This window comes from Neophocaena asiaeorientalis, unplaced genomic scaffold (assembly GCF_003031525.2).
Source record: "Neophocaena asiaeorientalis asiaeorientalis breed wild unplaced genomic scaffold, Neophocaena_asiaeorientalis_V1.1 scaffold264, whole genome shotgun sequence".
Classification (NCBI taxonomy): domain Eukaryota; kingdom Metazoa; phylum Chordata; class Mammalia; order Artiodactyla; family Phocoenidae; genus Neophocaena; species Neophocaena asiaeorientalis.
Window position 1 is genome coordinate 1,331,149 of NW_020185332.1, and position 27,484 is coordinate 1,358,632.

The window sequence follows — 27,484 nt, forward strand, 5'->3', positions numbered from 1 at the left end:
AAAAAAAAAAAAAAAAAAAAGAAATATGTTTGGTCTGGACCAAAAATTCTGTTTCCTCTGGGATAGGTTGTTCTGTTCTTGGCCTTTTTATTTCTTTAACCCCTCTTTTGTATTCATGCAGTGTTTATTTTTTTCTTTTCTGGAGCCCATATTCACTTGAGACTGTCAACTACCTTGACTGATAATATGTACAGGCAAAGTCCCAGGTTCAAATTTATGCCTTTCCTGCTGAATTTATAATAGAGTATAAGTATGTGTGTGGGCAGAGAAGTAGGTTTAGGTCTAAAGGTGGAGATATGCCAGAGAAGTAGTTCTGGTTTGGCTATTAGATGTGCAGGTAGAGATATCATGCAGGCATTTTTTTTTTTTTTTTTTTTTTTTTTTTGCGGTACGCGGGCCTCTTACTGTTGTGGCCTCTCCCGTTGCGGAGCACAGGCTCCAGACGCGCAGGCTCAGTGGCCATGGCTCACGGGCCCAGCCGCTCCGCGGCATGTGGGATCCTCCCGGACTGGGGCACGAACCCATGTCCCCTGCATCGGCAGGTGGACTCTCAACCACTGCGCCACCAGGGAAGCCCTATGCAGGCATTTTGGATCTCAGTAGAGAGTCATGGTTGGTGATATAAATTTGAAAGTGAGCATCAGTTAGTGGAACTAAAAATTTTCCTGAGAATAAGAAGAAAGAGAAGGTCCTGAAGTTTGGTTTGATTGCTGAAAGAAGGTTAAGGGAGTTTAAAGAATAGAAGTGTATCTAGGGCTGGTCCTGGCCATCAGAATGTTTAGAAGGAGCAATGTGTCATCTAGCCTCACCAACCTGATCTGCTTTATCTTTGTCAAATCTGGGTCATTGATTCAGCCTTCTGTGGAATAGTCTACATGGTATGTAGTAGCAAGAGACCTGGGATAAGGAGTTTTAGGCCCTGCTCTGCTAGTGATGAACTGTGCTATTTTGGGCAAGTCCTATTTACCTTTCTACCTTTTTTACTCTAAAACTTCTATGAATCTTTAAGGAGGTATGGTTATAAATAATCTAGACCAACAGTTTGACTAAAAAATATATGTATGTTCTTGAGATGTTTCACCAAAATAGAATTAGTTAATAAGAGTACAATTAGGGCTTCCCTGGTGGCGCAGTGGTTGAGAATCTGCTTGCCGATGCAGGGTACGCGGGTTCGTGCCCCAGTCCGGGAAGATCCCACATGCCGCGGAGCGGCTAGGCCTGTGAGCCATGGCCGCTGAGCCTGCGCGTCCGGAGTCTGTGCTCTGCAACGGGAGAGGCCACAACAGTGAGAGGCCTGCGTAGCGAAGAAAAAAAAAAAGAGTACAATTAGTTTTAAGTACTGATGGATTACTTTTCAGAAAAATTGTTCTAATTCATGGTGCCATTAGCAATTTTTTTGTCAAGTATTTATTTATTTATTTGGGCTGCACCAGGTCTTAGTTGCGGCATGTGGGATCTTCATCGCGGCATGCGGAATTCTTAGTTGCAGCATGCAAACTCTCAGTTGTGGCATGCATGTGGGCTCTAGTTCCCTGACCAGGGATCAAATTCGGGCCCCCTGCACTGGAAGCATAGAGTCCTACCCACTGCACCACCAGGTAGGTCCCAACAATTTTTTAAAATGTTTTATTTATTTACTTGGCTGTGCCAGGTCTTAGTTGCAGCACGTGAGATCTTTAGTTGGGGCACACGGGATCTTTTAGTTACAGCATGCGGGATCTTTTAGTTGCAGCATGAAGGCTCTTAGTTGCAGCATGCGGGATCTAGTTCCCTGACTACCTGGGCCCCCTGCGTTGGGAGCAAGGAGTCTTAATCACTGGACCACCAGGAAAGTCCCCCACTGACAGTTTTTAAGTGTGCTTATTTCTTGACAGCACTACAGCATTGGGTTTAATGTTTTTTTTCATATTCGTTAATTTACTGGACATGATGTAGAACCTTGAAGTTTAATTTCTGTAATTATTTGCAAGCCTTTCAATTTTTCCAAGTATTTGGGTTTTCTTGTGTATGAACTATTTGTTTGTAGTCTTTGATCATCTAGTAAATCCTACAGATTAAAAAATTGTATCAGTCATTATTAAGTGGGAGAATAACAGATGTCTCAAAGTTGTTTTCAAGTATTAATTCTCAAAGTTCTTTTCAGGTGCTTATTAACAAATAAATATGTTACTTGTTACAGTTTGTGGGGAAAAGTGGATTTTAAGCCTTTAAAAGGCTTAAAGTACTATATTTAAATAGGTGGTGAAATGAAATAGTTAAGAAAGTGAGATGTTCAACATTAACCAAATGAGAGAACTATAAATCTTGATATCTACTTTTCAAGAAAGGTGATATTTTAAATCAGTGAATCTCATTTGTATTATATGTTAATATAACTGAATTTTAGATTACTTGTCTTCTGAAAATGTATTTTTAATCACCCCAGTGAGTATTATTTCAAGTAACCATGAAATGGAGAAGAAAAACCAGATATTTTATGTTTAAGAGAAGCTTTTGGGGACATCCCATTGGTGGCAACAATTCATTTTAGATACCAGCTAACAAATGTTTATGATGATTCAGGGGACTTCCCTGGTGGTCCAGTGGTTAAGAATCCACCTTCCAATGAAGGGGACGTGGGTTCAATCCCTGGTCAGGGAACTAGGATCCCACATGCCATGGGGCAACTGAGCCCACACACTGTGGAGCCCGAGTGCCACAACTAGAGGGCCTGCGCACCGCAACTGCTGAGCCTGTGCACTCTGGAGCCCATGTGCCACAACTAGAGAGAAACCTGCATGCTGCAACAAAGGTCCTACATGCCACAACTAAGACCCAACGCAGCCAAATAAATAAAAATAAATACTAAAAGAAAAGTTAACTCCTATCAACACATTAAAAAATGTTTATGATAATTCAAAGCGTAGGCAAGAACTTTGCGATGTGGGAGTGGTATTCATATGGGAAATTAAGTTAAAAAAAAAAAAAAGATGGTGCAAGAGACAAAATTTAAAACCAGACTTCCCTCTCACTCTAGACTGGTAAGCATCATATATTTGCATTTCATATATAGTATTGAATATGAACAGATTTTCAGTATGAGACTGGTAGTTGTTTATAGGGAATTGTTTATAGGAATGATAAATCTAATAGTTTCTTTAAAAAGAACATAAATAGCATTAAAAATTCTCCAGGGCTTCCCTGGTGATACAGTGGTTAAGAATCTGCCTGCCAATGCAGGGGACACAGGTTCGAGCCCTGGTTTGGGAAGATCCCACATGCCGCGGAGCAACTAAGCCAGTGTGCCACAACTACTAAGCCTGCGCTCTAGAGCCTGTGAGCCACAACTGCTGAGCCCGCAAGCCACAACTGCTGAAGCCTGCATGCCTAGAGACCATGCTCCACAACAAGAGAAGCCACCGCAAAGAGAAGCCCACACACTGCAACGAAGAGTAGCCCCCACTCGCCACAGCTAGAGAAAACCCTCGTGCAGCAATGAAGACCTAACGCAGCCTAAAATAAATAAATTAATTAATTAAAAAGAAATTCTCTGGATACAATTTCCCCATACCGCTCTAACCATTTCTCACTTTTCTCCATCCCATTTCTGCACTATTTTTTTACTCATCTTTTTTTATTACTTTTCTTGCCATATCTCTTTGTTCAACTTCTTTCATTTTCTGTTTTACTCTTTTCTCTGATTTTTAGTCATTCATTCTTTTTCTTATCTGCCAATTGCCCCACTCTCTTCAGCCAGTTTAACTTCTCCCACTTACCTGTTAACTTTTTTTGTCCATCAAAGCCCACATTCACGAATTAACACACAGGGCTCCCCAAGGACTTACTTTCTTCTCTTTCATTCTTGAATTGAAGTATGGTATAGAAGAACTCCATATTAAAAGCTATGAGAGTTGAGTCATAAATTGATGTATTCGGTCTTAGGCAAGCTGTTTAATGTTTATGCCTCAATTTCTTCATTTATAAAAAGGATTGAAACTAAATCTCCAAGGAGCCTCCTAACTCTACAATCCTATGATTCTGTGGTGTCTTAACTTTCACATGTTTTTCCTACTGTGCTGACCTCATTTATTTAATAAATATTTATACACCTACCATGTATTTATAGTTGAATTGTTTATAGTCTGTCTGGAGAGACAAGAGGTATCTGCATATTAACCTTCAGTTATTTCTAGTCTGTTCCTGTTCTTTCTACACCAGATCCATTTCTCAAGGGAATACCAGCTATTTTATTTTCTTTATTTTTTAAAATATCAGTTTTACAGGTTTTGTTTTGTTTTGTTTTGTTTTTCCGGTGGCCACGCCTCGCAGCATGTGGGCTGTTAGTTCCCCGACCAGGGATCGAACCTGCTCCCTCTGCATTGGAAGCTCAGAGTCTTAACCACTGGACCACTGGGGAAGTCCCTGCTACCTTAGTTCAAACCTAATTTCTGGGGGAGGGGCAGGTTTACCTCTGAACACAGTAAAAGACTCATTTTTATTTTCTTATACATGTAGGAATCCCCACTGTAGTTGTTCTGTAGCATTATTTTATGTTGTCCTCTTGATTCCAGTCTGGAATTTATTCATGATAGGAAAATTTATCTCAGAACCAGGGGGATTGATTTTTATTGTGATTTAGTAGATGATCACTCTCTGTCCCTATCTTTGTGTGCATACGTATGTCTGTGCATTTATGTTTGTATAATCATATTCAAATGTAGTGTTCCAGATGGCTGAGTGAATGTGACCAACAAGTCTTTCCACACGTATATGCTTTTTTCTCTGGTTTGTTTCTGCACCTGTGTTGTAAGGGGGTATTGCTTTTAGAGAGTTGTCTTTTCCTTTCATTGGCCCTATGTGCTCTCTGGTAAAAATATACCACTCCACAGAGATTAGGGACAGTGGGGGGAGGACAGGAGGGAAGTGGGCGTACTTATAAAAGGTCTACACTGGGACTTCCCTGGTGGTCCAGTGGTTAAGACTCTGCACTCCCAATACAGGGGGCCCCGGTTCGATTCCTGGTCAGGGAACTAGATCCTGCGTGCCACAACTAGAAAAGATCCCGCATGCTGCAGTGAAGATCCTGCATGCGGCAGCAAAGATCCCGCATGCCACAACTAAGACCCGGCACAGCCAAATAAATAAATATTTTAAATAAATAATTAAATAAAAAATAAAAGGTCAGCACTAAGGATCCTTGTGATGGAACTGTTCTGTATCCTGACTTTGGTGATAAGTACATGTAGCAACACATAATAAAATTGTATAGAACTAAGTACACACACACACAAACACATATACACAAATGAATACAAGTAAAATTGGGGAAAACAGAATAAGATAGGGGAATTGCATCAATGTCAATATCCCTACTGTGATTGTACTATAATTTTGCAAGATGTTACAATTGGGAGAAACTGGGTAAAAAGTATACCAGATCTCTATTATTTTTTTCAACTGAATATGAATCTACAATTATTTCAAAATAAAAAGTTCAATTAAAAATAATAGCAATTTAAAGGGGTCTGTGCTGAAAGATAATTTAACATATATAGCTGCAGGAAGCACATTGACATATCACTTTGAGGAGCATGACTTTCCATTTACATCAAAGGATGCTCTGCTAAATAGATTTTACACTTTTTATTGCAAGTTTTCTTATGCATATATGGAAGGTGAAGCAGTAGCTGTGATGTGTTGTCTCCATTAACAGAAGAACTTTGTAAACACATAAGTGATGCCAGTTTTATATCAGTCTCATCTTCTGTGTACTGGGAAATCAGTTAATTCTAATAATGGGTCAATTTTTTCATACAATTCATGGAATCACAGTAGAGGTTTTGGAAGTTCATACTGTCAAAGAGGAAACATTGCATATTGTGAATGCTGCTGTAAATCTAAAACTTTCAACATTGAACAAAATAGTTTTTTTAAAAAATAAATTTATTTTATTTATTTATTTTTGGCTGCGTTGAGTCTTTGTTGCTCCATGCGGGCTTTCTCTAGTTGCGGTGGGCAGGAGCTACTCTTCATTGCAGTGCTCGGGCTTCTCACTGCGGTGGCTTTTCTTGTTGCGGAGCACGGGCTCTAGGCGCGCGGGCTTCAGTAGTTGTGGCTCGCGGGCTCAGTAGTTGTGGCTCGCAGGCTCTAGAGTGTAGGCTGAGCAGTTGTGGTGCACGGGCTTAGTTGCTCTGTGGCATGTGGGATCTTCCCGGACTGGGGCTCGAACCTGTGTCTCCTGCATTGGCAGGCAGATTCTTAACCACTGTGCCACCAGGGAAGCCCCATTGCTTTGTTTATTGAGTAACAAACAAATATTAAGTTTAGTGGAGCACAGAGTCATGGTCAAAAACAAAATGTTTGTACTATATTAAGAAACTCAATGTAGCAGAAAATTTATTTGGAATTGGTTATATACTACATTCACAATTCATGATTGCATCAAAACAAGCCTGATATTCTATCAATAAAATAGGAGCTGTAGTTTTCAAAATTTGCAAGTGTTTTTACATACATAGAGTATTTCAGCTAGAACATTTTTGTGATAATCTGATGGTGAATTTAAAAAATGTTTCAGCAGGTCAATATTTACATTGTTTCTTTGCTGCCTGTCAGCAATAAGATTTTAGAAATATTTGAAAAATATATGTACCACTCCGTATTTACTGACTGAAAATACTCAGTGAATCTGAGGTGGAGTGATATCCTAGTTTTTTAAACATATATATCTATTTTAACCATTTTTAGCAATCTAAAATGTAATAAGATTGTACTTAACGTTACTTCTCATTCATTCTTTTCACCCTCCATTCCATTCTAAGACACTTTAATCAAATCTTGACTCAAATGATTTTGGCCTTTTCCCCACTCCTCTCCTACTTCCCAGACACACACCAAGCACCAACCAAGTTAGGTAAATCTGGTGTCTGCTGTTGTTGCTATTTCCCCATCATTAGTGGATATTCAGTATTGGATAAAGCTATGGTTTCTTCCTCTTCCTTTTTCTTCTAGGAATGAGATACTATACATAATGCCTAAGAAATAGGCACGTTTTTCTTTCTCCTTGTTCCTGTACACATTTAGTCTTTTGTGCCCTTACTTATTTTTTTGTTTTCTCTCTTTGTCCTCCTTATTTGCTTTTTTTTTTTTAAAGTATGTATCTATTCTGGACTGAAATGTGTTTTCTGGAGGAGCTGGTATATGAAAATTACTTGTTGACTCTTTAACCATATGAAAACAATATATGCAACCATTTTGTTTGAAAATTATCATTGTTAACAGGACTTTTAAGTATCCACAGGCATCTTAGGGGGAAATATTTGATTGGAATTAATTTAAGCTTAATTCTTATTCTTTTTAATACAGTATTTCTCAAACTCCAAGGCTTGCAGAATTCACAAATTGAGATCTGGCATCATTTTCAAAGAGAGACTTTCAGTAATGTGTAAGTAGTTTTGTTTTTTTCATTTCGATTTGTTTTTATAAGCTGTTTTCTGTATAAACATAGTGAAATGTTAATTTACTAGATCTCTTAATAAGAATTTGACATATATTCACCAAGTAACGATTATGAGTAACAAGTGACACAAAATAACTTACTGAAAGGAGATGCTTTAAGTGTGCCCTGGATCAGTATTAACTGAACACCATTTATTAGAAACAGCATCTCCAAATATAAAGAATACTGGTTTAAGGGACTTGAGTTCTTGTCCAGGCTCTACCACTAACTAGCTGGGTCTCCTTAAGTAAGCCATCTTCTGTGCTTTAGTTTCTTTGGCTATAAAATAAAGGATAAGACTATCACTAAGGAAAAGATCCTTCCCCTTTAAAGGTCTATTATTCCTATCTTAATTTTTTTTAATATAAATTGTCAGTCTTTCAAAAAGGAACCTTCAAATTACACAGCTGTGTTTTGATTTTTTTGTTGTTGGCTTTTGCTCGGGAATAGATATTGAGAGAGGAAGTGGTTCCAGAGTAGACTAGAAGACAAATAAGTGCCCCCTTGCTTAAGAAATTTGCCCCACATAGTCCATCAATTTGGGTTACTAAAAACTTACTTTTAAAAAGTCAAGTTGGGAGATTTCCCTGGTGGTCCAGTAGTAAAGAATCCACCTTCCAATGCTGGGGATGCGGGTTCGATCCCTGGTCAGCGAACTAAGATCCCACATGCTGCGGGGCAATTAAGTCCATGTGCCACAACTACTGAGCTCACGTGTCTCAGCTAGAGAGCCCGCATGCCACAAACTACAGAACCCACACACTCTGAAATCCACGCACCACAACTACAGAGCCCACGCACCCTGGAGGCTGCGTGCCACAACTAGAGAAGAGAAAACCCACGCGCCACAACTGGAGAGAAGCCCGCACGCTGCAATGAAGAGCCTGCACGCCACAACAAAAAATCCTGCACGCCTCAGTGAAGATCCCACGTGTTGCAACTAAGACCCGATGCAGCCAAATAAATAAATAAGTAAATAAACCTTAAAAAAAAAAAAACAGTTCACAATTCAAGTGAAAAAAAAAAGCAATGAGCATATTGTAGTAGATACAATATACAAAAAGAAAAAAAAGTCAAGTTGGCTTGGGTGGGTTAAACCTTTTTTAAAAGAAAGCAAACCTACTGTTAAATATGATATACAAATAAGATTTCTTTCCTTTCAAAATCTCCATAGAATACTGATGCTGAAGTAGTGCCAATTTTCAAGGAGATGGGGAAAGGAACAACAAAGTAGGAGTCACTTCTCTGCGTGGGGCTTTCAGGAGAAACTGGTAGAAAAACTTTGGGGGCTTCCCTGGTGGCACAGTGGTTAAGAATCTGCCTGTCAATGCAGGGGACATGGGTTCGAGCCCTGGCCTGGGAAGATCCCACATGCTGCGGAGCAACTAAGTCTGTGCACCACAGCTACTGAGCCTGCTCTCTAGAGCCCATGAGCCACAACTACTGAGCCCACATGCCACAACTGCTGAAGCCTGTGTGCCTAGAGCCCGTTCTCTGCAACAAGAGAAACCACCTCAATAAGAAGCCACACACCACAACGAAGAGTAGCCCCTGCTCTCCGCAACTAGAGAAAGCCTGCATGCAGCAACGAAGACCCAATGCAGCCAAAAATAAATAAATAAAATATGAATAAATTTATTTTTTTTTTAAAAAAACTTTGTGCAGGGTGAAGGCAGGCACTTGGGATCTGGAAGGGTGGTAGGAGAAAAGATGGCTAGAGGTGGAATAAAGGAATAGAAAGAGATGTGGAAAAATAAAACTAAACAAGAAACTCTGAAGGCAGAGGCTAGCTTTCATCAGTATCGTCACTGGCTCTTAGAATAGTGTCACATCTTAAAAAGTATTTATGAAAAATTCATGGAATGAATGAATCAATTACTTATTCAGTAAATTTCTAATTTCGCCCAAGGCCCTGATGGTTAGTTAGACTCAAATCATCTAGTTTTATCTGTGTTTACCCTACATTCAAAAACTATAGTATTTAAGGTAGTTGGGGTTCAGAAAATGGACTCTGAATTATAGAAAAAAGACATTACATTTAGTATAATATACTTGAGGAAGGTTATAAAGTGAACTATTTATTCACTTAAATTTTTTTTAAGCACCTACCTACCATACTTTGTGTACTAGCTGGGAAAGGAAAAATGGGGTACTGATTATAGTGTATATTTCTATTTGATGGAATATTGTGCAGTCATTTAGTATAATTATGAAGATTATAACAGTTTAGACTAATGCTTTTTAAATAAAATAAAAATATTTATATTCTATATTGTAACTGCATATAGAAGAAAAAGACTAGGAAACTTTGTTAAATATAAACCAGATTTATTATTATGAATGGGATTATAGAATTTCTTTTTCTTTCTACTGTTCTGTACAATTCATAAAGTTTAAATGAAAATCCACATACATTTAAATTGTTTTGAAAAATAAGATGAACATATATCGACTAGAAAAAGGTAATAGTGTATCATCAAAGGGAAGGAGCAAAACTGTATTTGAAGGACAGTGGATAGATTACCTTGGTTGGAAGAAAAATGAGAGGTGAAGTTTAGAAAAAGATGGGAATGAAGGTCTCTAGCTTAGTTTTGATAATGTAAGAAAAGATGAGCTAGGTTAGGTTTTTAACTGTGGAATTACATTGTTTTTAAAAAAGAAAGAAAATTTCTTCTAGCTTATTTATTGAAGTGAACTGGAGTGAGGGGGAGTTGAACTGGTCCATTGTGTTATCAACCGTTTTCATGTATAATCTTGAGTTTATGACTATACTAGGCCCTATCTCAAAGACTTTGCTCCTTTTACCATTTCAGTAATAGTATATAATTTTGCAAAATTTATGTTCAGATTCGTTTTTCATATATCTTTAAAATGTTATCCCTGATTTCCACTCTTGCCTTTTCTTGTCCTTAGAGTTAGCCTAGGTAGCAAATGCTTTACTACTTGACCTAATGGAGTGATAGAAGAAATAAAAAAGAATCTGAATTGATGGGGCAGAGATAGAAAGGGAGAAAAACAGGTCAGTCTCCCTTAGTTGCTGATTAGGTAAGAGCTTTCTTGTAATGATTTCTCAATTTCACTCCCATGAACCTTTTAGGAATAGAGAGCACATCCTTTTTGTTTTCTAATCTCAAAGAAAACAGATGTAATTTGAAATGAAATACTAGCCAAGTAGGTATCTGAAATTTTAAGAAGATATCTGTAAACATCTTATGAGCTAACTCCTTAAGTTATCTGTATCATGTTGAACAAAGAGGAATTAAAAAAACAATAACTGCTTAATGATGCAGTATTACTTGAACTTTAGTAAAGTTGTTTCAGGGTTTTATACTATTGTGATTATTTCGAGAACTGTTGGATCAAATATTTGTTTTGTGTGGCCCCCCCCCCGTTTCCAAAACGAATTTAAGGAAATCTACCTTCTAAAAAAAAGAAAAGAAAAGAAATTTACCTCCTAATTGTTAAGGGTTTTTGCTCTGATGTACTACGCTAAAAGTCCAAGTTTTGTACATGACTACGAATGCTTTCCTCAGATGCTCTTTCCAAGTAATTTTTGTTGGCTCTTACCAACATAAGGCATTTTGTCTTAATATATGTTTAGTATTTTCCATGAGGATTGTAAATTTTACACTTCAATGGAAGTCTCTTGGTTTCTTGAAATTGTTAGGAAATACTATTCATTATTTATTTCTGTGTTAAAGATTTTCAGTATTATCTCTGCCTTGTAATTTGTAACAATGTCTTCCCCCTAGTTTCTAAACCTCAAACTTACTTTAAAAACAGTTGATTTAAAATAAAAAGTAGAGGTGCATTTTCAGTATTATAGACTCTTTCTGAGAGAATTAAAGAGCATTTAGATCTAGAAGTCACCTGGGATGTTGCCAGCTGTGCTCTTGACATTATATGCTTTGTCACCAGTGAGTGCCTTCAGATATTTTTGCCTACCTTCTTTACCACTCTCCACACCCGAATGAATAAATGGAAAACAACAATAACAACGACAAGTTAAGGGAACTGGAGTAATATATAATTTACTATTCTGTCAATAAAAGTAAGAATATTTTATCACCACTTTAGAATTGATTGCTCTTATATGTATTGATGAAGAACTTTAACTTGTTCCCTTTTAGTAGTTATTTACTGTATTCAACTGCAAATCAGATCAAATGATAAAAATTTGTAAACCAGGAAGATGTAATAAAAACAATTTTCATACAGTTTTTTCCCAAATATCTGCTTATTCATATAATAGCTGTTTATTTCCAAAGGCTAAGGTAGTAGCTTTCAAAAGAACCTATTAAACATATATATGTTTTCATCATAGTGCTATTTCCATTCTCTTTCCCTTCTTTCTGCATAGCAAGACATAAAACTTTATTGTATGTAATAGTAACTATACGCGTTAGTTTAAATAACACGAAGTTAGAGTCTAAGAAAGGAGAATATTTAAATCTCTTCATTATGATGAAAGGAAAGTGCTCTACTAAGGTAATTTTTAAGACTCGTGTCTATCAAGAGCTTATAATTTAAAATTTATGCACACATAAAAGCAAATAAACACTTAATAGAAGCTGTAAGTGTATGTGTTGCTTTGACCCAATAATTCTACTTCAGTAAGTTTATCCTGAAAAAAATAGGAGTTGTAACCAGAGGTTTATGTTCAAGGTTATTCATCTTAGCATTTAAAAACTATTAGCAAAATAAGTAGGTGTAATAAATGACCAACAATAAGGAAGTAGGTCAATAATGTTATGTCCGTTAAAATACTGTGCAGCCATTGAAGAGTTATTTTCAAACACTATTTAATGAAGAAAATAAGTTAAATACAGAAGTGCTTTGTTTTCCTACTTTAAAAGAATGGATAGATGGTCAGCTGTTTTTTTGTGAAACACCTGTAATAGACCGTCAGCTGAGAGTGACTATCAGTGTTTAACAGTTTTCCAGAAGAACAGGTTATTACTTTCCTTTACTGTCAGTCTGGGACAGTAGGGATTTCTGAAAAGTTTAAGCCGTTCGTTTTGTGCAGAAATCTTATGTGTAAGGGAATTGCTACATAGGAGCCATATATACCTAAATAAAACAAGTAGGAACATTCGATCCTTTTTGAGGTGTGTTTTCTAAGCAAAGAGTGAGAATGTAGAGTATATTTAAGCAATGGATACAAATTCCAAAAAATGTGGCATGAATTCTGAAAACTCATGACATTAGCCATATAGAAAATTAAATGAATTTTGGGATTATGATGAAAGTGGTGATAATTATATTATAAACAAGTATATTACATAAGAATTTCTTTGCCTCCAGGTATTTTATAGTCTACAAAAGAAGGCTGTTTACTTTAAATAGCATTTTATAAAGCATGTTCTGAGGGCTTTTTCTAGTTTTTAAGTGGGAAAATAGGGTTTGTTGTTCAAATAGACTGGGGAAATCCTGGATTAAGGGAAGTTAATCAGGTACCTTTATCAAAAGATTTCCAAGGCTTTAATTTTTTTAATATATATTATAAATATACAGTACAATATTTGTCCATAAAATCCTTTCTTTGAATTTTTTGGAACTAAGTCTAACATGAGACACATGTTTGGAAATTTCTGTTTTAGGTTAAACTTTTTTTCCTATAATTCTTATATAAGTAATGACAGTACTGTGGCAGGGGCTGGGGGTGGGAATGTCTTCTCCTAGTTCAAGAAACAAATAAGGTTTAAGTGATGCTAGACAACTGAAGGAGATTTTGCTATTAAAGTGTTTGCAAATACACGATGAATTCCACTTTGTGTATTTTTTCTTTGTATTTGTTATAAGCATGCATTACCGTTATGATCGTTGCCCTACTTTTATTATTTGTTTTGAAATAAAAGTTTTATAAGATACAAAACTTCTGTTTTTTGTATCTTTTGAAACTCATTCAGGGTGGATTTTTCTTTGTGTGTTTTATAATTTTAGAATAGGAGGTCATCTTCAACAGGGCTTTATCTGTGGAAAACCTGTGTTGAGGGTACCCTCTAGAACTTTTGCATTTGCTTCCCCAGGGCTATCACTAGCCTGGGAACACAGTTATCATTAATGTCTCAGTTTGGAGCATCCTGGGACCATGCAGATGGCTTAAGATCAAACCTCAGATCCAAGTGTGAGTAGGCCTATTGTTATACATTCTCAGAAGAGACTTTTTACTCCCCCCAAAGTAGGGTTCAGATTGAGGCAAACTTTATTATCTCCCTGTACCAGTGGATGGATTTTTAAAATCCACTCCTTAACTGGGGATGTAGTTCTTTGAGGCTCTTGGTTTTATACAGATGTCTCAGTTCTAATCCCCTATCTTATGTGGTCCCAAAGCATTGTCTCCTTTCCCTGTAATACCTTTTAAAAATACACGCCCCTTGATTACTGAGGAGATCAGCCAAATTCTCCCACCCAGTATGAGCTTATACACTGCATTCTGGCATTTTGGTTTCCTCAGTGTTTTGGGGCCCTGGGAATTTCCCCTTACATTTTTACAAGTTAGTCTATGCATTTAAAAGAATGTGTGTTTTTTTGTTGTCTACTTAGGTAATCTAGGCTTCCATATTGCCAAAAATGGAAATTTATGCATTAATTTTATAATAAAAAAATAATGCTAAATATAGTCCTGTTTTTTAAAAAAAGCATACTTTTAACATATGAAAGTGAAATGCGTAATACTAGCGTGTTTAATCAGGGAGGTAGTGCACTTTTTTTAGTTTTTTGTTCTTATTTGTACACAAACCACTTATATTTATTTGACTTATTATAGGAGAATATTTATTTGACTTATTACAGGAGAATACTATCTTTAACTTTTCTTTCAGATGTAACCTTCTGTAATGGAAGATGATTGAAGATAAGGGGCCTCGTGTTGCTGACTACTTTGTTGTAGCGGGATTAACTGATGTTTCAAAGCCTCTTGAAGAAGAAATTCACTTCAATGATGCTTGTCATAAAGTAGCTAAACCAAAAGAACCTATCACAGATGTTTCAGTTATTATTAAATCTCTTGGGGAGGAAGTGCCATGGGATTACACGTGTATTGATGTTACCCCAACTGGACTGTCAGCTGATCTCAATAATGGAAGTCTTGTGGGGCCGCAGATTTTCCTTTGCTATAGAAGAGGAAGAGATAAGCCTCCACTTACAGATCTGGGGTGAGTAATTTTTTAAAAGAATTATTGATCCAAATAATACACCTTATAGATTTTGAAGTTAACTGTTCAATTTGTTTATTAATAGATACATGGCTGCTTCAGAAAAATAGACACGTTTATATCCAGAATCCTGTATTCTTTTCCTGTGTTCCTTATATCTTTTCAGTGTCTCTTCATTCTACAGGTTCTAGCATTTTTGTCTGAGTTTCTTTCTATTAAAGATAGGAGATGGACTTCCCTGGCGGTCCAGTGGTTAAGACTTCGCCTTCTAATGCAGGGGGTGCGGGTTCGATCCCTGGTCAGGGAGCCAAGATCCCACATGCTTCGTGGCAAAAAAAACAAAATATAAAACAGAAGCAATATTGTAACAAATTCAATAAAGACTTTAAAAATGGTCCACATCAAAAAAATCTTAAAAAAAAAAAAGGGCTTCCCTGGTGGTGCAGTGGTTGAGAGTCCACCTGCCGATGCAGGGGGCACGGGTTCATGCCCCAGTCTGGGAAGATCCCACATGCCGCGGAGTGGCTGGGCCCGGGAGCCATGGCCGCTGAGCCTGTGCGTCCGGAGCCTGTGCTCTGCAACAGGGGAGGCCACAACGGTGAGAGGCCCGCGTACCGCAAAAAAAAAAAAAGGGGGGGGAGATAATTTGAAAAACATTTATAAGAAAGTATCAGAAATTAATGTATTATCCTGCTCATAACATTTTTTATTATTTTTAAAGTATGAGGAAAAGGTGGCTTTTAAGGATCGGTTATAATGATCATTATAGTTGGGTGCTTAAGTCGGTATGCATCAAACAAGGATCTTGGGTAAATTAGTGCCTTATTTAGGATACTGTGTTGAACTTGAGGCTCCCTTTTTATATAATAGCTTTACTGAGTTATAATTCATACCATCCAACTCACCCATTTAAATTATACAATTCAGTTGTTTTTAGTATATTTATAGAGTTGTGAAACCATCACCACAATAAATTTTATAACATTTTATCATGCCCCCAAAATAAACAATCCTGTATTCATTATAGTTTCTGTCTAATTCTCCCTAACCCCCTCAGCTGTAGACAATCACCAGTCTACTTTCTGTCTCTGTGGATGTGCCTAATTCTGGACATTTTATATCAGTAGAATCATACTGTATATGGTTACCTTGTGGCTGGCTTCTTTCACTTAGCATAATGTTTTCAACGTTTATCCATGTTGTAGTATGTGTCTGTACTTTATTCCTTTATATGGCTGAATGATACTCCATCTTATGGGTCTACCACAATTTATTTATCCATTCATCAGATGATGGACATGTGAGTTGTTTCTACTTTTTGGCTCTTGTAAGTAATGCTACTGGAAATGTTAATGTACAAGTTTTCATACAGACATGTTTTCATTTCTCTTGTATATGTACTTAGGAGTGGAATTGCTGGGTCATATGGTAATTCTGTGTTTAACCTTTTGAGGAACTGCCAGTCTGTCTTCCAAAGTAGCCGTACCACTCTGCATTCCCATCAGCAGTGTATGAAGGTTCTGATTTCTGCCAGTCCTAGCCAACATTTTATATTATTATTTTGATTATAGCTCTCCTAGTGGGTATGAGATGGTATCTAACTGTAGTCTTGATTTGCATTCACCTGGTGGCTAATGATGTTGAGCATCTTTTCATGTGCTTATTAGCCATCTATATATCTTTGGAGAAATGTCTATTCAGAATCCTTTACCCATTTTTAAATTGGGTTGTCTTTTTATTGTTCAGCTTTGGGAGTTCTTTATATATTCTACATGTAAGTTCCTTATCATATAAATGGTTTACAAATATTTTTTCTTATTCTGTGGGTTGTCTTTTCACTTTCTTTATGGTATCCTTTGGAGCAGAAAAGTTTTTATTTTGATGGAATCTGATTTATGTATTTTTTTCTTTTGTTGCTTGTGTTTTGGTGTTGTATCTAAGAAGGCTTTAACTAATCCAGAGTTACGAAGATTTACATTTAAGTTTTTGTCTAAGAGTTTTATAGTTTCAGCCTTTACATTTAGATCTTTGATCCATTTTGAGTTAATTTTTGTATATGTTGAGGAAAGAGTCCAACCTTACTCTTTGGCATATGGATATCCACTTCCAGCACCGTCTGTTGATGAGAATATTCTTTTCCCATTTTCAAAAATTGGTGTTAAATGTATGGCTTTATTTCTGGACTCTCAATTCTATTCCATTTGTCTGTATGTCTCTCCTATCCAGTAGTACACAGTTTTAGTTACTGTGGCTTTGTAGTAAGTTTTTACATTAGGAAGTGTGAGTCTTCCAAGTTTGTTCTTTTTCAAAATTGTTTTGGTTATTCTGGGTCCCTTGAATTTTCCTATGAATTTTAGGATCACCTTGTCAATTTCTGCAACGATTGGGTTTTTTTAAAAAAAAGAGGAATATATATGTAAAAGAGGAATATATAAATGTAAATATATATATACATATGTATTTATTTATGTAGAAGATTCTCCCTGAAAAACTGAAAGAAAAAGGCCAAAGGTAGGCTAAGAGTAGCTCTAATAATGTCTTCACGATAGATGAAGGGTTTATAGGGAATGAAGATTAACTTCCTTGTTTCCATGGCTCTGTTGCAAAAGGGGATAGGCTTAACTTAAAATATTCTGGTTAAAAATAAGGATGATAGCAATGTCCCTACTAACATCAGTAGAAGGGCTATAAAAGTTCCATCTCCCAATATATTAAGTCTGAAAGTGAATAGCCATGTTTACTCATACCTAAGGGGAGATAGGATGAATTGGAAGAGCTCCTGAACATTCTTCTACTTTTAAAATTCTATTACTTAATGTTTGATAAAAGTTATATTAAACTCAGTCTTTATTGTGTTAATTCATGAATTAATTACAGTAACTTCAAGTGGGTTTCAGAACAGGTATAATATTGCTTCATATGAAGTTTACATATTTGGGAAAATAAGCCAGCTATTAGATCTTATTTTTAAAAGATTACGTTAAGTTGCTCCTATGATCACTGATCACTGTCAGAATTCTAGTTTGCAAATAAAATGAAGGGAATGTTGCAGATTCTTGTTAGACAAGGTGTTGGAGCTGCCTAAATTAGAGGTGAGGAATTTTCCAGGCATAGGAAGGATTCTCCAACAGGAAAGGACTTGGACTGGAATGAATAAATTAACCACTCTTATGGCTATTTTCATATATTTGTCATTGTGGAGGATATAACGTCATTATTGCCTTTAAACTAAGCTTATAGTTTAAATAGATAAGAAAAGTTACCCAACAATATAAAAATCAAAAATAGTGATACAAGTAATATATGCAACAGCACAATACCTGATTAAAGAAAATAGGTAGCTTATATATAAAATGTATTTATATTCCATATCTTTTAAGAATTTGAGGTAGTAAATAGTGGTTTGTTGTTCTGTGTGTTGTATTTTTCTTTTCTTGTTTTCAGTTGAACATCTGTATGCCAGACATTATTTGGGAGACCCTACTTGTATTCTCATCTGATTCTGCCAAGATCCTATGAGTTAGATTTTTAAATTTTATAATTGAATAGTATAAGGATCAGAGAAGTTAAGTAACTGCCTAAGATAATACAGCTGGTACCAGGTGGTAGGGGTTCGAATTCAGATATGTCTAACTTCTCTGTTATAATGCCTTTAAAATTTTTTTTACTTATTTTTTAAAATTGAAGTATAGTTGATTTACAATGTTGTGTTAATTTCTGCTTTACAGCAAGGTGATTAGTTATACATATATATATATATTTTTATATTCTTTTCCATTATAGTTTACCTCAATATTGAATATAGTTTCCTGTGCTATACAGTAGGACCTTGTTGTTTATCCATTCTATATGTAATAGTTTGACAATGCCATTTTTTAGGATTAAGAAAAAACAAGACAGAAAAGCAAGATCAAGAGGAGGAGGAGTAAGCAATTAGGCTAACATTGGGATATACATAGCTGCTATGATTAAGCATCAAATTTCACTCTAAATTTTCAAAATAGAATGTTTAAAGAAAAAAATTTTTAAGTTTGCTGACAGCTGAGACAAAAGGGAAATTAAAAATTATATTAGAAAGAAATAATTTGACCAATTTTTTACACTAAATTTTATTTGTATAATGGGATTTTATAAAAGGGAATACTGATTGATGTTGGGGACATTACCTTCTATAATAATTTTTATAACAAATGAAGAAACATTTAATATAATAGGGCTTTAATTTTTTTTTGCTAATGCCAAAGACTTAGCATTAAAGTACAAATTAGTGAATTCTATGAGGGAATAAACTAATATTATTCAAGCATGATGTTTTCTTTGTTTTCCAGAGTACTTTAAATAATAGTATTTAGAAAACTTAAGGAATGGGTGCCTAGCCTGTCCTTTATTAAAAACATATGATTTTACCATAAAGGAGAAGGGGGAAACTTTCACTTGTACTTTTGATGAAAGATAGACTTAAGGTCATTTACTCTTTTGAAAGCCTTAAAACTCTCTCTTAAAGCTGAAGGAAGTATTGGAGGTAAAAGTGTGCAAGCAAGTTCTCTACTGTATGGCAAGGAGCCTTTTGTAAAATTTTAACTTTGGTCAAAATACAAGGTTGCTTTTTCTAAAGATGATGCTTGGTTTTAGAGACATACGTACATACATACACCTATCTGTCCATCTGTCTATCTAGCTATCTATCTCTTAAATGGAATGTTAAAATAAGTACCTTTGCACAAAATTGCTATTCTGTGGTTTATGTCAATAAACAGAGGTTAATATAAATTTTCCTTACATTATTAATTTTTGGTAGGGAAAACAGTTACTCTTTAATTTAATTTATTTTTATTTTTAAAAATATTTATTTGGTTGTGCTGGGTCTTAGTTGTGGCAGGCAGCCTCCTTAGTTGCGGCACTTGGGCTCCTTAGTTGCAGCTTGAGGACTCCTTTAGTTGTGGCTCGCTGGCTCTGTAGTTGTGGCATGCAAACTCTTAGTTGCGGCGTGCATGTGGGATCTAGTTCCCAGACCAGGGATTGAACCCGGGGTCCCCTGAATTGGGGGCACGGAGTCTTAACCACTGTGCCACAAGAGAAGTTCCCAGTTATTCTTTAATTTTATATGGGACGGTGCATTCAAACTTGCAGTACAATTGGAATATCTGCTACATTTAAGGATCAGTTTATGATTCCTGACTATATTACCTTTCATATTTGCAGGTGCTTTGTAATTGTGTACTAATTTATTTTATTTATTTTTTAGGGTTTTATATGACTGGAAAGAAAGATTGAAACAGGGGTGTGAAGTTATCCAGAGTACTCCTTACGGACGCCCTGCAAATATTAGCGGCAGTACCTCATCACAAAGAATTTATATCACTTACCGAAGAGCCTCTGAAAACATGACTCAGAATACGTTGGCTGTTACAGACATATGTATTATTATACCCAGTAAAGGAGAAAGTCCACCACACACATTCTGCAAAGTTGACAAGAATCTCAATAACAGTATGGTAAGTGACTCTTTTGCACTGATAAAATTAGCCACGGATGAAAAGAGCATAATTTAAAATAAATCTTTGGAAAACAGCCTAGCGCAATTACTGAATTAAAAAATAGATTTTTTAAAGATGTCAGATATTTTATTTTTAGGAAAGTAATTTAGTTGTACTTTCAAAAAGAGCTGTGCAAAAAGCTTTCTTTTTTTTTTTGTAATTAAATAATTTTTCCCCCTTACTGCAAAAGTGATGCACTCACCAAGGGTAACCCCTCCACTTGTGCACTAGATCCTGTATACTCACCTATTTGAGACATAGATTCAGCAATCCTCCCTACTTTTTTTTGAATCTTCAGTTTTTCATTCTCTAGTGGGTTATTTCCTCCAGCACGCAAAAGCATGTTACAATACCTCCCATCTTTACAAAGCTTCTTGATCTTTATATCCCACTCCATCTGTTCCCCCATTTGATTGTTCTTTATAATAAAACATCTCAAGAGTTGACTGTATTCTGTCTCCTTCCTCACTTTGACTCTTTCCAGTTAGGCTTTTGTCTCCATCATCCCACCAAGAATGCACTTGTTGAATCCAGTGATCAACTCTTCATCTTAATTTTTTAGTACATTTAGACATAGATGATCACTTCTCCCTTCTTGAAACAGTGGCAGGAAGAGAAGATTCAGTCTCTATCCTCTGTGCTCTCTGGCTTTTTTCCTCCTACCTCACCAGTTATTCCCCTTCTGCCTTTGCTAATTTCTTCCCAATTCCCTAACTGCAACACAACAGAGTGCCCCAGGGTTCAGTCCTCAGACCATTTATCTTTAAATCTAAACTCACTTCGTTGATGATCTAATCATTTAAATACAGGCTATGTGTGGATGACTTCTAAATTTCTGTGTCCCCCCTGGATCTTTCTAATTCATTATCTCTTCTTGGATATCTTATCAAATAGGTTATCTCAAATTTAACATGTCCAAAACTGAACTCCTAGTGTCCCTCTCCAAATCTACTTATCCCCATAATTTTCCTCCTCTAGTAAAAGGAAATTCCACTCTTCTAGTTACTCAGACTAAAAATCCTTGGAGTAATCCTTAACCTTTATCTTCTACCTCTCATTCACTTCTGTAAATTCTGTTGACTTTCATTTCAAAACATATTTTGAACTTGAACACTTCTCAGCTTCTCCACGTGCTGCAGCCCTGATCCAAGCCATAATCATCTCTTAACTGGATTATTGCAGTGGTCTCCTAATTCAGGAATTAGGCAAACTTTTGAATAAAGGGCTAAATGATAAGTTAGCTTTTGCAGGTCATATACAGGCTCTGTTGCAAATTCATCCTTTGTTTTAAAAACAACCTTTTTACCAGTCTTAGCTCAGTTGTACAAAAACAGGCCTTGGGTCAAACACAAGCCGTAGTTGGCCAGACCCCTGGTTTAGCTGATCACTGCTTCTACTTCTTCCTACAACCTGTTCTTCACATAGCAAAACAAATTAGATCATATCTCTCTTTGGTTTACAACCCTTAATGGCTTCCCATCTCACTCTTAGTAAAAGCCAGAGTCCTTCCAGTAGCCTTAAGGCCATGCATGATCTGTAATTGTAATTATCTTTTTTTTTTAATTGCTGTTTGAAATTTTAAAAAGAAATATATACTCAAAAAAAAAATTGAGAGGGAGAGGGGAGCAAATCATACATCTAGGAAGTAAAGAGCGAAAGTTCTTGTTCCTGCTTCCATCTTTTGTGATCCTTTGCCAGGATTAACAATTAACAATTTGGCTTGTATCCTTCCAGACCCTTTTGTGTGCACATATGTGGAGTATATGTAATATGGATAAATTCATCCTTTATTTTTCAAAAATTGGAAATTTCAATATATTCTGATATAAGCATTTTTTTAACTATCCATCTTTATCAGTTAATATAACTCTCTACTTAATTCTTTCAATGATTGTATAGTATTCCAGAAAATACAAATGAAGAATGATGAATACAAGTTATTTCCAGTTTTTCCCATTACTCATAATGCTGCTTTGATCAATTTTGTGCCTTTTTCTTTGTATATTTATTGGAGTGTTTCTGGAAAGTAAATAATTGTAACTAGAATTGATGGGTATGGTGTACATTTTGAGAAGTGTTGACAGATTGCTCTGAAAAAGTTGTGACAGTTTATATTCCCAGCAACCGTACTGTATAAGAATGCCCTTTCCCAGGTCCTGTACCTCACCAACACTGGTTGTTACCAATCCCTTTTTAATTATTGACTATCTAATAAGAAGAAATCATTCTAATTTTAATTTGCATTTCTTTGATTATTGTGGAGGTTTAACATCTTTTCATATATAACAGCTTTGAATGGCTAAATATTACTACAGTAAGTGGATGTGCCACAATTTATTCCATCTTCTATTGTAAGACATTTAGATTCTAAGTTTTTTATATTACAAGCAAAGCTGTTATGACCATAGTTAGAACTACATACTTCCTAAAAGAATTTACATTTATTGAGCTCTTATGTGCTCTCTTCTTTTAAGCTAGCAAGAAGAGAAATACTGAAACTTTAAGTAAAGCTACAAGAAAAAGAAATGGAGTGTATTGATATGTGACTGGATACAACACAAATTTTAGGAGTCTGAAAATGTTTTTAACCCCCTCAATAAGATAGTAAAATAGATCTGTATTGTGTAGTGGTTAAGATCAGTATAGCCAAGAGGTTCAAAGCACAGACTCTGGAGCCGGAGTGTCTGGATATGAATCCTATCTCTGACACTTATTGGCTTTGTGACCTTGAGAAAGTAACATAACTTCTCTGTGCCTCAGTTTCACAATTGTAAAATGAGAGTGATAGTAGCATCTACCTTATAAGTAATTGTGATGGTTAAATGAATTTAGAATCATGTTCCAGTACATATAAGAAAACACTATATATGTGTTAGTTTATTATCTATAAATATCTTTCAATTCCAAATTTTCTTTTAAAAAAATCTGCAGTTTTAAGGTAGTAGCAGTATTTGTTTAAAATGTTTAAATAGGTAATTCGAAAAATGGATGCTGACGGTATCTCAGTTGTATCCTAAAAGAGTTATTTGCAGCTATGTGACCCCTACTTGTCAACAGCCATTCATATACAAAATACCCTATTCTTTCATGCTATCCTTGCATTTTGATTTGATGATTACATGTGACAGTGGAGAGATTATGGTGGAGGAAGAAGATCATGGTAGCAAGTAAGTTTTACAGGCCTCATGTGGTATTGATAGTGATGACAAGAAGGGTTTTTGAACTCTTCCATAATCTGATGTCCAGCTTAACCTTGTTTCAATATTTGGTTTGGTGTTTTAGCAAGACTGTTCAGGCTCACAGATACTTGCCCTTTTCCCATTGGTGAATTTTCCTTTATTTTATAGATTTGTTAGTTTTGTGTTCAAAGGAAATCGACAATGTCATTAGAACCATTTCTAGGTCTTATTAATTAATCAAAGTGTTCAAGGTAGACTTGTTGCACTGAAACCAAAACCAGACACGAGTTCCTATTTTTCCTTACTCTGAAGTATTGGTCCCAGTGTTGTCAGAGAGCATTAATTCTCTGCTGAAAGAATAAAGAGGCAGTGTAACATAGCGTGAACAGAATGGACTCCAGCTAACCTGCTGGATTTGCATTCCAGATGCACGTCTTGGACAAGTTCTTTGACTCTTTGTGCCTCAGTTTCCTCATGCATGAAACAAGGATAAAGTACTATTTTATTTCACAGGCTTTTTGTGAAGATTAAATGTTTCATATCTGTAAAGAACTTAGGATAGTACCTAGTAAGTGCTATGTAAACGTTAGCTGTTATTAATTATTCCTTAGTTAACTCTGCTTATTCAGTCCCTTTTATGTGCATTTAACGACTGAGGATGAGATTTTCTTTTTTTTTCAGTTTTATTGAGATATAATTGACATACAGCAAGGAAGAGTTGTTTTATTTTATTTTTGCCCAGTGTTTAAGGTCCTCTCAGTTCTCTTAAGAAACATTATAGGAATAAAAACCTCTTAAATGTTTATTTTCTTAACTTTTTTTTCTTAATTTTTGAATTTTATTTTATTTTTTTATACAGCAAGCTCCTATTAGTCGTCAATTTTATACACATCAGTGTATACATGTCAATCCCAATCGCCCAATTCAGCACATCACCATCCCCACCCCCCTGCGTCTTTCCCCCCTTGGTGTCCATACGTTTGTTCTCTACATCTGTGTCTAAACTTCTGGCCTGCAAACCAGTTCATCTGTACCAGTTTTCTAGGTTCCACATACATGCGTTAATATACGATATTTGTTTTTCTCTTTCTGACTCACTTCACTCTGTATGACAGTCTCTAGATCCATCCACGTCTTAACAAATGACCCAATTATCAGGTATTTGGGGATGGAATGTCCTATAAATATCAATTAAATCTGTCTGGTCTATTGTGCCATTTAAAGCTTATGTTTCCTTGTTTATTTTCCTTTTGTATAATCTGTCCATTGGTGTAAGTGAGGTGTTAAAGCTCCCACTATTATTGTGTTACTGTTGATTTCCTCTTTATACCTGTTAGCAGTTGCCTTATGTATTGAAGTGCTCCTATGTTGTGTGCATATATATTTATAATTGTTACATCTACTTCTTGGATTGATCCCTTGATCATTATGTAGTGTCCTTCCTTGTCTCTTGTAACATTCTTTATTTTAAAGTCTATTTTATCTGATATGAGTATAGCTACTCCAACTTTCTTTTGATTTACATTTACATGGAATATCTTTTTTCATCCCCTCACTTTCAGTTTATGTGTCCCTAGGGCTGAAGTGGGTCTCTTGTAGACAGCATATATATGGGTCTTATTTTTGTATCCATTCAGCAAGCCTGTGTCTTTTGGTTGGAGCATTTAATCCATTCACGTTTAAGGTAATTATCGATATGTATGTTCCTATGACCATTTTCTTAATTGTTTTGGGTTTGTTTTTGTAGGTCCTTTTCTTCTCTTGTGTTTCCCACTTAGAGAAGTTCCTTTAGCATTTGTTGTAGAGCTGGTTTGGTGGTGCTGAATTCTCTTAGCTTTTGCTTGTCTGTAAAGCTTTTGATTAGAGTTTCTCCATGGAATCTGAATGAGATCCTTGCTGGGTAGAGTAATCTTGGTTGTAGGTTCTTCCCTTTCATCACTTTAAGTATATCATGCCACTCCCTTCTGGCAACCGAACAGTGGAACCTACCTGGGGTCTTTGGTGGGGCTAATGACAGACTCTGGGAGGGCTCACACCAAGGAGTACTTCCCAGAACTTCTGCTGCCAGTGTCCTTGTCCCCATGGTGAGCCACAGCCACCTCCCGCCTCTGCAGGAGAGGCTCCAACACTAGCAGGTAGGTCTGGTTCAGTCTCCTATAGGGCCACTGCTCCTTCCCCTGTGTCCCAATGTGTACACTACTTTGTGTGTGCCCTCCAAGAGTGGAGTCTCTGTTTACCCCAGTCCTGTCGAAGTCCTGCAGTCAATTCCCACTAGACTTCAAAGTCTGATTCTGTAGGAATTCCTCCTTCCGTTGCCAGACCCCCAGGTTGGGAAGCCTGACATGGGGCTCAGAACCTTCACTCCAGCGGGTGGACTTCTGTGGTATAAGTGTTCTGCAGTCTGTGAGTCACCCACCCAGCAGTTATGGGATTTGATTTTACTGTGATTGTACCCCTCCTGCCGTCTCATTGTGGCTTCTCCTTTGTCTTTGGATGTGGTGTATCTTTTTTGGTGAGTTCCAGTGTCTTCCTTTCGATGATTGTCCAGCAGCTAGTTATGAATCTGGTGTTCTCGCAAGAGGGAGTGAGAGCACGTCCTTCTACTCCGCCATCCTATTTTCTTACTCTTAAATCTAGTATCAGTCCTGAATATAGAGAAAGTTCCCTAATCTTAGTGGTAGGGTCTTATTTTAAGCAATGGGTTGTGGTTTATATCTTTTAACAATCTTTGTTTCCATTGACTATAAGGTAGTAAAAGCAAATTTAGTTCTCTGTAGTAGACGTACAATGACTTCTAACTCGTTCAGAAAAACTAAAATAGACATGCAATGCAGGAAACTTGTTTTCATATCTGCCAAATGTGTATATAGAGAATCAGACAAAGGTTAGATTTAAATTATTGATGTGTTGATAATACTCAAGAGTAAAGTTATTATAGCTTATTTTTGATTTGGGGAGATTAGGTGCCTTGATTGAAAGCATCTACTAGTTTTCAAAACCAGGAGGAAAAAAACCCAAAAACCCAAAACCCAAGAAACAGTCTAATGGACATGAGGAAATGCATGTTGAGTCTTTCCTCAAGTTCATACATGATTTTTGTACCAGGTTTACAGCTTTGGCCTCAGAAAATGGTTCCCCCACTTCTCCACCTCCCATTAAAAGCTTATGGAGGGGGCTTCCCTGGTGGCGCAGTGGTTGAGAGTCCGCCTGCCGATGCAGGGGACACGGGTTCGTGCCCTGGTTCGGGAAGATCCCACATGCCGCAGAGTGGCTGGGCCCGTGAGCCGTGGCCGCTGAGCCTGTGCGTCTGGAGCCTGTGCTCCGTAATGGGAGAGGCCACAACAGTGAGAGGCCCGCGTACCGCAAAAAAAAAAAAAAAAGCTTATGGAGGGCTTCCCTGTTGGCGCAGTGGTTGAGAGTCTGCCTGCTGATGCAGGGTACACGGGTTTGTGCCCCAATCTGGGAAGATCCCACATGCCACGGAGCGCCTAGGCCCAACAACTACTGAAGCCCGCACACCTAGAGCCCATGCTCCCCAACAAGAGAAGCCACCACAATGAGAAGCCCATGCACTGCAATGAAGAGTAGCCCCCACTTGTCGCAACTACAGAAAGCCCACGTGGGGCAATGAAGACCCAATGCAGCCAAAGGTAAATAAAATAAAATAAATAAATTTATTTTAAAAAATGGACAACCTGGAAATAATGGACAAATTCTTAGAAATGCATAACCTTCCAAGACTGAACCAGGATCCCAAACTCTACTAGGCCACCATCACCCTGATACCAAAACCAGACAAGAATGTCAGAAAGAAAGACATCTACAGGCCAATATCACTGATGAATATAGATGCAAAAATCCTCCAAATACTAGCAAACAGAATCCAACAGCACATTAAAAGGATCATATACCATGATCAAGTGGGGTTTATCCCAGGAATGCAAGGATTCTTCAATATACGCAAATCAATGTGATACACCATATTAACAAATCAAAGGAGAAAAACTGTGTGATCATCTCAATAAGTGCAGAGAAAGGTTTTGACAAAATTCAACACCCATTTATGATAAAAACCCTTCAGAAAGTAGGCATAGAGGGAACTTACCTCAACATAATAAAGGTCATATATGACAA

At 36.6% G+C, this 27,484-nt stretch overlaps 1 protein-coding gene across 8 annotated transcripts in view; it reads left to right on the forward strand.

The window, feature by feature from the left end:
• DENND4A (DENN domain containing 4A) overlaps nt 1–27,484 on the forward strand; it is a 156,981-nt gene that overhangs the window by 22,188 nt on the left and 107,309 nt on the right. For all 8 annotated transcript variants that reach the window (XR_003001837.1, XM_024735209.1, XM_024735207.1 and 5 more), the window contains exons 2-4: nt 7,345–7,423; nt 14,302–14,634; nt 19,880–20,129. Coding sequence is in view for 7 of the 8 variants with exons in the window: in XM_024735209.1 (XP_024590977.1) it covers nt 14,324–14,634; nt 19,880–20,129 (561 nt within the window). In the remaining variant the exon portion in view is untranslated. The remainder of the gene's footprint in view (nt 1–7,344; nt 7,424–14,301; nt 14,635–19,879; nt 20,130–27,484) is intronic.